The 12,395-nt window shown below is 51.2% G+C and overlaps 1 protein-coding gene across 1 annotated transcript; it reads left to right on the top strand.

Moving 5' to 3' along the window:
- The first annotated feature begins 11,429 nt into the window (after window positions 1-11,429).
- LOC147866101 (uncharacterized) lies at window positions 11,430-12,101 on the top strand. The gene has a single exon (XM_087316711.1). It carries the CDS (start codon window positions 11,430-11,432, stop codon window positions 12,099-12,101), a length of 672 nt encoding a protein of 223 aa, XP_087172837.1.
- Window positions 12,102-12,395: the final 294 nt, after the last annotated feature.

Genomic DNA, 12,395 nt, shown 5'->3' with positions numbered 1-12,395 from the left:
GCCAACACCACCAATGCGAAGGGAAGAGACCCGAGATTGGCTCGAGATCGGATCGGCTTCGACCGGCATGGTCAAGGGCTCGTCCGGGGGAGCAGCTCTGGAGGAACTGACACGGATGGTAAAGGATCTCTAGATCGTCCAGGCACGGAGGGATGGTGGCGAACAGGCCCGTGACCGACATCCTCTGGCTGGAAACAGGTGCATGTGGTGTGACGCGGTTGGCCACATCCAGAAGGACTGCGGGGACTTCGCCGAGGCGATGAGAAGCAACGTGGTGTACCTGTGGAACGGTCGGGTGCACGCCAGCGAGACCCGAAGGGCCCTGGACCTCAACGCCGGGCGAGGAGGTATGAAAAGGCTGATGGAGGAGGCGGCGGCTCGTCACGCGGAGACCGTCCACTACTCGGCGTCAGCTAGTATTCGGGTCGGAGGTGGTGAGGCCCCGAAGACGAACAAAGTCGGGTTCTGGCCGACGATACTAGAAGGCCTCGCCGGCGCACGACTAAGGAGAGAAGAGGCGGACCACGCGAAAAAACGGGTCCGGGAGGCAACCGTGTGGAGTGACCCGGTGGAAGAAAAGACGGGCTTCGTCGAAGCCGCTTGTCAAAACTACGAGGCTCTGGTGGAGGACAAGCGGGTAGGAAAAACCGGAGGGGCCGGGCCCTCGCAACGATATGAAACTCGATTCGGGCAAAGGCGGAATGAGGCCGGTGTAATCGGCGCCCAGGATAATCCCAAGAAGGGCGGGTACCGGCTGGGTACCGAAATCGAAAGATCCACGGACCTACGAAAGGTCCTGGAAGAACGAATCCTCGACAGCAAGGTGGAACTGTCGCTGAGGGAAGTGCTCAGGATCGCCAAGAAGGAGTTCCACGACTCCATCGTAGACTTGGTGAAAAGGAAGAGGTTGTCGACGGAGACAGAACCGGAGAAGCCGGTGGAGGTGCGGACAACGCACATAGAGAACATGGTGCTAGAAGAGGAGTTGGCAGAGAGCCACTATTCAAGGCTGCACTGGGCCAGAGCGACCACAGAGACCCCCGTGAAGATTGGAGATGTTCATGAACCGGTGGTGGCGTTGGTGGACCACGGTTCAGAAATCAATTTGATGTCCATGGACTTCTACAAGAAGGGGAAATGGCCGATCAACACCAAGCACGGGTGGAAAATATGGGCAACGATGCGTGCCACCGAAGAACTGCATGGAGCCTGCCCGAATGTACGAGTAAAGATCGGCGATGTCAAGATTGACCAGCACTTCTTCGTGCAGGAGACATCCTCACATCCGGTTATACTAGGAGAACCGTACATCACGGCAGCACGGATGGAGACCAAGGTGTTGGACAACGGCTCGGCCTATGCAAGGGTCAAGAGCTAGGATGGGCGTCACTCGGTCCAGTTCCTGACGGTGAGTCCGAACCATGAGCGGAACCACGAGACCCTCGGGGGCGAAAGCCGAGAGGACTTTTAGAGAGGGCTATCAAGGCATGGGGCCGCGATAGTCCGGACACTCCGGGAAAACCCCACAAGTGTACGATAGCGAAGAAGACCTATACTATAAGTAGGAAATTTTGGTTCTCCGACAACGGAGGGTGTACGATAGTCGACATCGTTGGCCGGAAGAAGAAAAGGGTGGAGGAGCGACTTCGGGCATGTGGTATCCTCGGCCTTGGAGAGGAAATCAACGTAGCCGTGGAGGCGGTCTCTTTCGACGATACCTTGGGGGAGCTGCGAAAGGTAGTCGGAGGAGTCCTTGAAGAGGACCGGACGATTCCGGTATGTTCATAAAGGATGTACGAAGTCATCGCGAACTTCAATAGAGGGCTCGAGTCGGATCAGACGGCCCGGGTGGACACGAGGTACAAGACTGTGGACCGGAAGGTGAGGCCAGTCGAAGCTCCCTTGCCGGAGGGCAGCGAATTGCGAATAAAGGGGGTTGCGTCGGACCCGAGTTTATGAAATCCGGCCCGCATAGGACACACGTTCACCGACATAACGCTACGAGAGCTCAAAATCAGTGGGGGCGGCTTCCTACTGCTGGCGGAAGAGGACCGGTTTCGGGGAATGCTCGGAAGGCACGGGAAGGCTTTCACATTCTCACCGGAGGAGATCGGGTGCGTAGACCTGACAGTCGTGGAACCGATGGTGATATTCACTGTATCGCATGTGCCGTGGAGTCTCAAACCGATTCCAGTACCCAGAGCTCACATCCCGAAGTTGATGGAGCTGTTAAAGCGGAAGGTCGAGATGGGCATCCTCGAACCGTCGAGTGCCCCATACTCGAATCGGTGGTTTACCGTGCCAAAGAAGAACGGCACGCTACGCTTTATTCAAGACCTGCAGTCGGTCAACAAGGTGACCATTCGAAACGCAGGAATCAGACCGACAATAGATGAGTTCGCGGAGGCCTTCGCCGGAAGGTCGATTTACTCGGTCGGTGATCTCTACTCGGGGTACGATCAGTTCCAGCTAGCCATAGAGAGCAGAGACATCACGACAATGCGAACTCCTCTCGGCCTAGTACGGATGTGTACCCTACCGCAAGGAGGGACGAACTTGGTGGCTCACATGGTGAACGCAATGAACAAGGTGCTGAGGGATTGTATCTCGGACATCACCGTGCCGTTTTTGGACGATATCCCGATCAAGGGATGCTCGGTGGAGGAAAAGGACGAGACGATCGGACCGGACGAGTGCCGGAAATTCGTGGCGACGCACATCGACGACTACGAGAAGGTGTTGCAGAGGTTAGAGGGCGTGAGGCTCACCTTCTCCGGGGAAAAATCGGCCTTCGGGCAATCAGAGATCATGGTCGTCGGACACCTATGCAGGTCGTACGGCCGGAAACCGTCTCCGGCTAAGGTAGAAGCCATCTCCGCGATGAAGCACGATTGTAGCTCGGTCATGGAGGTTCGGAGGTTCTTGGGAGCATGCGCGTTCTACCACATATGGATCCCGCATTACGCCCACGTCGCGGAACCGTTATACGGGTTGCTGAAAAAGGGGCGAAAATTCAAGTGGAGAGACGAGCATATGGAGTCTGTCCGAAAGATGAAGGAAGCACTTGCCGCAGCTCCGACGCTCCGAAAGGCTGTCTACGGAAAGGACAATCCAATTTACGTAACGGTAGACACGAGTCCGACCGGGATCGGATGGGTCGTCAACTAAGAGGACGAGAACGACATGCGTTTCCCGATCCGGTTCGGCGCGAAGGTCCTCAGCGAGCGACAACGAGGATACGCCCAGGTTAAACGCGAGCTTTGGGGTGTCGTTTCAGCGGTAAAGGCCGATAAAGACTACCTGATCGGGACAGAGGTAATTATCGAGACGGACTGCCTCCCAATTCTTGGCATGGTTTCCGAATGCGCGACGTCGGACCTGGCAATGCTCAGATGGATATCGTACATCAAGTCCCTGAATCCGGAAATACGACACATTTCCGGGAAAGACAATGCCATAGCCGACATGCTTTCAAGGGCGAGGTTCGAAAACGAGGGCGGCATGGTTTCGGAGGACGAGGAAGTCGGCGTGGACTTCTTCGAGGCGGCTTACGTAACAACCGGTAGGGAATGCACTTCAACGCTTAACGATTTCGACGAGAGCAAGTACAACGAGGAGTGGCTGCAAATCGGCGGGTTCCTGAAAACAATGACACCGGACGCGGCATGGACAAAGGATGAGGCCAACCGGATTTGGAAGAAAGAGTACCGATTCTTTCTCTGGGACGGGTACATATGGAAGCATGCGAAGAAGAGGAACGACATCCCGCTCCGAGTGGTGGCGAAGGAGGAACATGAGGATTTGCTGGTGGCGTACCACGATAGTCCTTGGGCTGGACACCGTGGAACGTGGGCCATGTTCGAAAAGCTAAAGGGGAAGTACTGGTGGCTGGGACTATACCGGGACGTGCATCGGTTCGTGACGACTTGCGAAAGCTGTCAGTTGCACTCCATGATCCGACACCGGGACGAGCTTCACCCGACCTACCCTCCGACCATCCACTTCAAGTAGATGGTGGATTTGGTGACGATGCCAATGGGGGTAGGACAGATGCGGTATCTGGTGCTGGCTCGGGAGGATCTAACGAACCAAGTTGAAGGCCGAGCCCTGCAAAACAAGACGATTGCAACCGTGTGCCGGTTTTTGGTTGAGGACGTGGTATGTCGATACGGGTGCGTAGGGAAGATCGTGGCTGACCGTGGTGAGTTGGACGCAGAAGAGGCCGAGGAGTCAAACTTTCGCTCACCACAGCGTACAATCCGGAGGCGAACGGGAAGGTAGAGCGCGGACACGGGCTGATTGTCAAAGCGCTAGTACGGGCGTGCGGAGGCCAAGTCGGGAACTGGCCACGGCTGCTACCTTATGCCTTGTGGGCAGACCGAACTACGCACAGTTCGGTAACCGGGTTCATGCTGGCAGAGCTTATGTTCGGACAGAAGCCGATCATGCCAACAGAGCGAACGCTCTCCTCGTGGGCCACAGTGGACTGGAGGGATGAGATGAGCCAGGAGGAACTGTTGGCGGCGCGGATTCGACAGCTCGAGCGGAGGCCGGAGGACGTAGAGCGAGCCGCGGAGAAACTTCGGGTAGCGAGGATAAGGAACAAGGACCGGTTCGACCGAACACACCGGCTCCGGCCAAGGAAGATCGAGGAAGGCGACTGGGTGGTAGTCTACGACAACAGCCTCGACAATCAGCACAGGGCCACGCGGAAGTTTGCGAGGAGGTGGTTCGGGCCTTACGTAGTAACAGGCGCCAACGACAATGGACGTACCATCTCGCGGAGCTCGACGGTACGAGAATGGCGATACCAGTAGCGGGGAAGAGGATCAAAGCGTTCAAGAAACGACATGACGGTGAGCCGGAGCTAGGGGGCATGGACAGCAACGATGAGCAGCCCGAGGCGGAGGACGAACCGGTAAACGAGGAATAAAAGCAAGGACCGGTTTTCTCCAGTAGGAACCCAATTTTGGCGCATACCAGTGGATGCGCGGTTAGGTGGGGGCGGATGTCGTGAAGAAAACCGTCCCCAGGCGCAAACCGTGTATAGCGTGTGTGAATCGGCCCTTACACGTGGGCACGCCCCTTGTTGTATAGTAGATAGGTAGGCACAAAAGTCTAATCCTAGGTAGCAATATTCTATAGGGAGAATCGAGGAGTATCTCTGTCCGAAAGGACAAAGAATTAATGTGATGTAAACGGGTCAACGGCCTCCCTCCTTGAGCTATAAAAGAGAGGGAGACGGGGCTAGAGGGGGGTGAGGGGACGAAGTGCTATCGGACTGGGACCGAGCTCTTCTTCTCTGTCGTTCTCCATAGCTTTCTTTGGCGCAGGTTCTCGAGAGGCTAATTCTGCTCCGTGGAATGCCTGTGTGCTTCCGGCAGAATCTCCATCTTGCTCCCCCGTGTGCGTGGGTGATCAGGCGTTGACATCCATCTCGCCGACCTAATCGGCTGTAACTGTTCGAGTCGTCTGCATACATATATTTATATACATACGCTAGCGTTCTTATACTCTATCTCCTGCTCAACTCGTGTCTCCTGTGTTGTTGGACCGCGTTCCCGTGCGCTTCTTGTCACCCTTTTTCTCTCTCTCTCTCTCCCTTTTTCTCACCTATTCCTCGGTCCAAGACCCCAGTGGTCCCGCCTTGGTCTCCACGCACACGCGTAACAACGCGACATCTTTTGTGAACCCGACATGAAGAGCCGGCGGCAGAGGAGTAGAAGATGAGGGGGTCGGACCTCGCAGAAGCCATGGCTTCGGCTGTGGACCGTATAGTGAGTGTGCGCGAAGGCACCAGCACCCTTGATAGGGCTATCGAGGCGGTTGTCGGTACGATCGGCCGGTTTAGTGGGAAGGATGCCACGAGCTACATGGCGTCCTACCGGTCCAAGACCCCAGTGGTTCCGCCTTGTTCTCCACGCATGCGCGTAACAACGCGATAGCGTGGCTGCCCTCCACTGTCTCTCCGAGCCTGTGCGATCTGCAGGTCGCGCACTATTTGTGTCAGCTCCTCAAGAGCCGCGCCGGTCGACGCTAGGCCAGTTTCAATCCAATCCTGGGCTTCCTCCCTTCGTGCCGGCGAAGGCTCGTCGAACTTCCTTGCCGAGGTGGGTCCCGTCGCCGAGGACTTCTCGTCGCCCCACTCTCGTCGTTTGTCGAAGCGGTTGTAGATCCCTTTGACCACGGCCCAGTCGGTCATCAACCCATCATTTGTCTCCAACAGGAGACCCACCTGGCCCCTATCCCGCACGTCCACCGATTTGACAAACAATAGGATATGGCTCGTGTCCAGCACAGTCCTGTCCAACGTTGAGAGCCGTGCGAAGAGTTCCTCGAACTCCCGGAGGAGCGCCAACGCATTCCTCCCCTTCCCGGGGGTTTCCACCCACTCCAAGAAGTCCCGCTTTAATAACCGAAGCGCATCATCAAGCTCGTACCTCTCGAGAAGCCGTTGTCGTGTGGACAACATTGGAACCCAAAATATATAGGGGAAACCAAAACATATTCATTCTATCAATGTCTGGAGCACAGAATGTTCAAGATGACTTGGGCTACATTGTGTGGTGTGCATGCTTTAGGCATACGCGTGTATGCACGACTGTGTTAACGCTTCAGACGTACGCGTGCATGGACGTCTTCAGATGTATGCGTGTGTGCAAGTTTCGGACGTACGCGTGTGTGCTAGCCGCGTGGACGTTTTCAGACGTACGCGCGCATGGACGTCTTCGGATGTACGCGCGTGTGCAAGTTTCGGGCGTACGCATGGACGTTTCGGATGGACGCGTGTGTGCGCATGCGCAGATGCGTACACTACGGCGCGGTCGAGACTTTTGCGCACGGATGCGTACACAGTGCGGGTTGGACGTGCACGCGTGTGGATGCGGTGTGCATGGCCGCATGGACGTTTTCGGACGTACGCGCGCATGGACGTCTTTGGATGTACGCGTGTGTGCAAGTTTCGGGCGTACGCGCGTGTGCTGGCCGCATGGACGTTTTCGGACGTACGCGCGCATGGATGTCTTTGGATGTACACGCGTGTGCAAGTTTCGGGCGTACGCGTGGACGTTTCAGATGGACGTGTGTGTGCGCATGCATGGATGCGTACACTACGGCGCGGTCGAGACTTTTGCCCGCGGATGCATACACGGTGCGGGTTGGACGCGCGCGCACGTGGATGTGTACACTACGCGGTCGAGACTTTTGCGCGCGGACGCGTCTACGGTTTGGTTGCGACGTATGTACGGATTGTGCACGGGCTAAACTTTATGGATGATTGTGTCATTTGGCCGAATTATACAGACAGTCGCATGCAACCAAAAGCCAAGGCCATGCAACTAAAAGTAAAAGGCATGCATCTAAAAATGGAAGCATGCAACTAAAAGCAGAGGCCATGCAACTAAAAATAGAGGCCATCCAACTAAAAGTGGGCATGCAAAGTAACATTGGGGAGGAGGATCAACAAGGAGCTCGATATATGTCCCATTTTTTCCCTCCTAGTTTTTTTTTTTTTCCTTCTTTCTTCTTCCCTCTCGGATTCGAGAAACAAATTATCTCACATATTGATATCAAACTTCTAGCTTTGTTTACTTGATCTTTCTTGTCAAAAATTATCTCTTGTATTCATATCGAACCACTCCTTGCATGGTTGTTGGCTCCTTCCTTTGAAAAATTAATCTCTCATTTCCATACCCAACCCATTGTAACACGATTCTGAAATTATAAAGAATCGATTTTCTTTTGCAATAAACTAATGATTTGTCTCTCCCACTTGTCTTATGCTTAAAACTTGCTTGTGTTGTACATGTTGCACTAAATCCTTCTAGTCTAGAACCCCGACGGTTCCGTCTCACGATCCGCACATAGTGACGGATTTTCACGACATAATTAAGTGGTGAACCCGACGTGAAAGAGGCGGTAGGGAGGATATCAAGTGCAACGATAGCTTCCACAAACAGAACTCAAGGAGAGGAATTAACGAAAGGGATGGTGTCCGTAGTGGAATACATGTTGAAGGTGAGAGATCGAGAAGCTTTAATTGACAAAGTTGTAGATCGTACGATCGAGATAGCTGGACGATTTGGTGGCAAGAACATCACGGATTATCTTGCTACCTATCGGAACGAGATGCAACAAAGGGATGTCAATGATCTCAAACAAATTTCTAGCTTCAAACGTGTGGTGGAACCAGGGATCCGCGAGCGCGTCATGGACATCCAAAACAACCATGCAACTTGGGTGGAGTTCGAAAAGGCGCTTCTTATTGCATACATGCTTGAAGACACGTCACGGATGACTCGACATACGCTCATGACGTGGATCGAGAAGAAAGGGAAGAATATGTGTGCGTCTGGAGTATATGCGGAATTCGACCAAAAGTACAACCGACTTCCGAGTGTTGATCAACGAGTTCTCGATGGAGATAAAGTCCTACTATTCCTGAAGGCAGTGGATGCGAAAGATCGGCGAGAATTGGGCAACTTTTTGGAGGACGAAACACAACCGAATGGCTTGGTAGCGAACTGGGCGATGGTGAAGAAGGCTTGTAGCCGTCTTGACAAGTGTCGACAATGGCAAGAGGAAACTGATATGGAGAATCCACAATCGTGGAGGAGGAAGTTGCCTATGATGATCGAGCCTAGCAAGCCGATCAACAATTTCGACAAGAAAGCGATGGAAGAATCCATAATCGAAGAGCTCTCCAAGAAGTTTGAAGTGTCGACAATGGCAAGAGGAAACTGATATGGAGAATCCACAATCGTGGAGGAGGAAGGCGCCTATGATGATCAAGCCTAGCAAGCCAATCAACAATTTTGACAAGAAAGCGATGGAAGAATCCATAATCGAAGAGCTCTCCAGGAAGTTTGAAGTGGTATCGTTGGCCAACTTAGGTCGACGCGGGCCCAAGGGAAAAGAAGCGTATAGATGTGTGTGGTGCGACAGCTTCAAGCACTCGCGAAGGGAGTGCACTGACTTGCAAGACGCGATTCGCAAGAATGTCGTCTATTTGGATGGCAACATGATTCACTTGAGCGAGACCCGAAAGCCACTACAAGTGAACTTCGGAAGAGGCGGGCTGAAAAAGATCGTGGAAGAGGAAGATGCAAGGCATGTGGAAGCCATGCACTACGCCGCATCGGCGGGAATACGAGTCGGAAGAGAGAATCTAAAGACTATCAAGCCGGGAGTTGGGTTTTGGCCAACGGTATTCGAGTGTGAAAAGAAAGGAAAAATAGATTTGGAGGATCTAAAGCATGCTGATCGGAATGTGCAACGAGTTATCGGATGGTCGGATCCAGTCGATGATAACAAAAGTTTTGCGGAGGTTGTGTGCGACAACTATGAGGCTCTTGTCGAAGAGAAGAGGAAAAGAACCAATGAAGAAGATGGCACCTCAAAGAGTCACAATACAAGGAATGCAGGGAAAGAAGGACAAGCCCAACCTACGCCACGAAAAGAGATAGGAGAAACAAGCATGAAGGCCGGTGGATCGAGCCAACCTTCTCGGATGGAAGTCGATGAATCTGTGAAGAAAGGAAAGGAATGAGTGGCGCCAACTTACAAGCTAAGATCGGACATAGAACAAACAACCAACTTGCAGAAGGTCCTTGAGGAGAAGGTTTTAGACAGTCATGTCGACCTTACTTTGAGAGAGCTACTTGGGATCGCTAAGAAGGAGTTCCACGATACTATCGTGGACTTGATTAAGCAGAAGCGGCAATAATTAGATGAAGAAGAGGTGAAAACAAGTGCCATAACCATGGCAAGATCCGAAGAGGAGGAGGAAGAAGAAGTGATGGCGGACAACCATTACTCTCGGCCTCATTGAGCAAGAGCGACAACGGAGACGCCGGTGAAGATCGGAGAGAAGAAGGAGACCGTGGTAGCCTTGATTGACCATGGTTCGGAGATCAACCTCATGTCGACTGAATTCTACAAGAAAGGAAGATGGCTGATCAACACAAACCACGGATGGAAGATACGAGCGGCAACGAAGGCCACGGAAGACTTGTACGGAGCTTGCCCCAATGTTAAAGTCACAATCGGAGATGTGGAGATGGATCAACACTTCTTCGTGCAAGACTCGGCTTCACATCTTGTCATCCTAGGACAACCATATATCACATCGTCCCGGATGGAGACTAAGGTGTTCGATAATGGAGCAGCCTTCGCGCGAGTCAAGAGCCTTGACAATCAAAGGTCTGTTCAATTCCTTACGGTGCATGCTAATCACGAAAGGAACCGAGATAGCCTTGGAGGCGAATCCTCTGATTTTTAGAGCGGACTATTGAAGCGTGGGGCACAAATAGTCCGAGCAATCATAAGTCCCCACAAGGAAGCGAAATAAGTGGATCGCAAGGAGAAGCAACATGTGTGACACCTAGTGGCGCATGTAAACTAACACTACTCAACAAGAAGGACAAGCGTTGGATACAAGACTTCGAGAAGATGATGAAAGAAGAAAGCATAATCGAAGAAGAAGAATTTGTGTCTCATATTCTAGAGGAAGCCTCATTTAACGACACCATCGAATGATATCTGGTTGTGCTACACCGGATATTGCTATGTTGCGATGGATTGCCTATATCAAGTCCCTCAACCCCGAGATTCGGCATATAAATGGAAAGCATAATGTGGTGGCCGATATGTTTTCAAGGGCGAGGTATGAGGGTGAAGAAGATTTGCACCCTGACGAAGAGGATGTTGGCCTAAACTTCTTTACGGTTTCTTGTGCTCGGGTGCTAGCAGTGTTCAAAGTAGAAGATTATGAGGGTGAATTCATCGAAATTGGCAAATACTTAAGCTCTCTTACAAAAGATGAATCATGGTCAAAGGAAGACTTCTACCGAATTAGGAAGAAGGCCTACAAGTTCTTCCTCAAAGAAGGACATCTATGGAAGTTTCCGAAGAAGAGGAATGGAACTCCACTTCGAGTGGTGTGCAAGAAACAAGATCAACAAACACTAATTGTTGAATTTCATGATAGTGTGTGGGCAGGTCATCGTGGTATATGGGCAACATTTGCAAAGCTCAAGGAGAAGTATTGGTGGCCGGGTGTTTACAAAGATGTAGCAAGCTATGTTGAAACATGTGAGCAATGCCAATTATACTCGAATATTCAACATAGGGATGAACTTCATCCGACATATCCATTATCAATGCACTATAAGTGGTTGATAGACATAGTGGTTATGCCAATGGGATTGGGGCAAATGAAATATCTCGTGCTAGCAAGAGAGGATCTCACCAACCAAGTAGAAGGATGGGCGCTAAGGAATAAAACAACTTCGGTCATTTATAAGTTTCTCCTTGAAGATGTTATTTGTCGATACGGATGTGTCGGCAAAATAGTAGCCGATAGGGGAGAATTAGATGTGAATGAAGCTAAAGAGTTCTTTTCAAGAATAGGCGTCAAATTATCGCTCACCATGGCATACAACCCGGACGCAAATGGGAAGGTGGAACGAGGACATAGTCCAATTGTAAAAGCTCTAGCAAAGACTTGCGACGGCAAGATGGGAAATTGGCCACGATTACTACCTTATGCATTGTGGGCAGATAGAACTACACATAGCACGACTACAGGATATATGCCCGCCGAACTCATATTAGGACAAAAACCAATAATGCCTATTGAGCAAAGTGTTGCTTCGTGGACATCTTGGCCATGGCAAGAGGAAATGAGTCAGGAAGACTTGCTAGCCACGAGGATTCAACAATTAGAACGAAGGCCCGAAGATGTAGAGTTGGCAATAGAACGGTTGCGCCAAGCTCGATTGAAGAACAAGGAGAATTTTGATAGAAAGCATCGTCTTCGACAAAGAAAAATTGAAGAAGGAGATTGGGTTCTTGTCTATGATAGTAGTCTCGATAATCAATATAGCACTACTCGAAAGTTCACAAAACGGTGGTTTGGCCCGTATATGGTCAAGAAAATAGAAAGCAATGCAACTTATTTTTTAGCGGAGTTAGATGGAACTCAACTTGCTTTGCCAATAGCAGGGAAGAGGATCAAGATCTTTAAGAGAAGAGAGACCCCAAATCTTGAGATCGAAGCTCTAGCTAATGTATCCTCGAACATCGACGTTGAAGAAGAGTAATTAAAAAAGAGGAACCTCACCACAATTGGCACATACCGGTGGATGTGCAGGTTTGGTGGGGGTGAATGTCATGTGGTTTTTCACACACGATATGAAAACTAGTAAAATAATTATTTACTATTAGCTTAATATATTGATATGGAAATATAGATGTGTTCAAGAGCTTCATAGCGTATTTTACTACACATAAAACGGATAAACGAGTATCAAGTTATGTGAGTGTGAAGTTTGAAGAAAAGAAAAGAAAAGACAAAACTGTGAGATATCCCACATAGATATGACAACATTGGAACC

The sequence above is a fragment of the Azolla caroliniana genome, unplaced genomic scaffold (genome assembly GCF_043228905.1).
Source record: "Azolla caroliniana isolate FFs.n. ecotype wild unplaced genomic scaffold, voAzoCaro1.0.p SCAF_3, whole genome shotgun sequence".
Taxonomy (NCBI): domain Eukaryota; kingdom Viridiplantae; phylum Streptophyta; class Polypodiopsida; order Salviniales; family Salviniaceae; genus Azolla; species Azolla caroliniana.
The sequence above is the reverse complement of the archived record's forward strand: the minus strand, read 5'-3'. Positions and strand labels throughout refer to the sequence as shown.

What these genes read in the sequence shown, in the direction of transcription:
- LOC147866101 (XM_087316711.1), top strand. Translation starts at nt 11,430, where the DNA reads ATGGCATACAACCCGGACGCAAATGGGAAGGTGGAACGAGGACATAGT.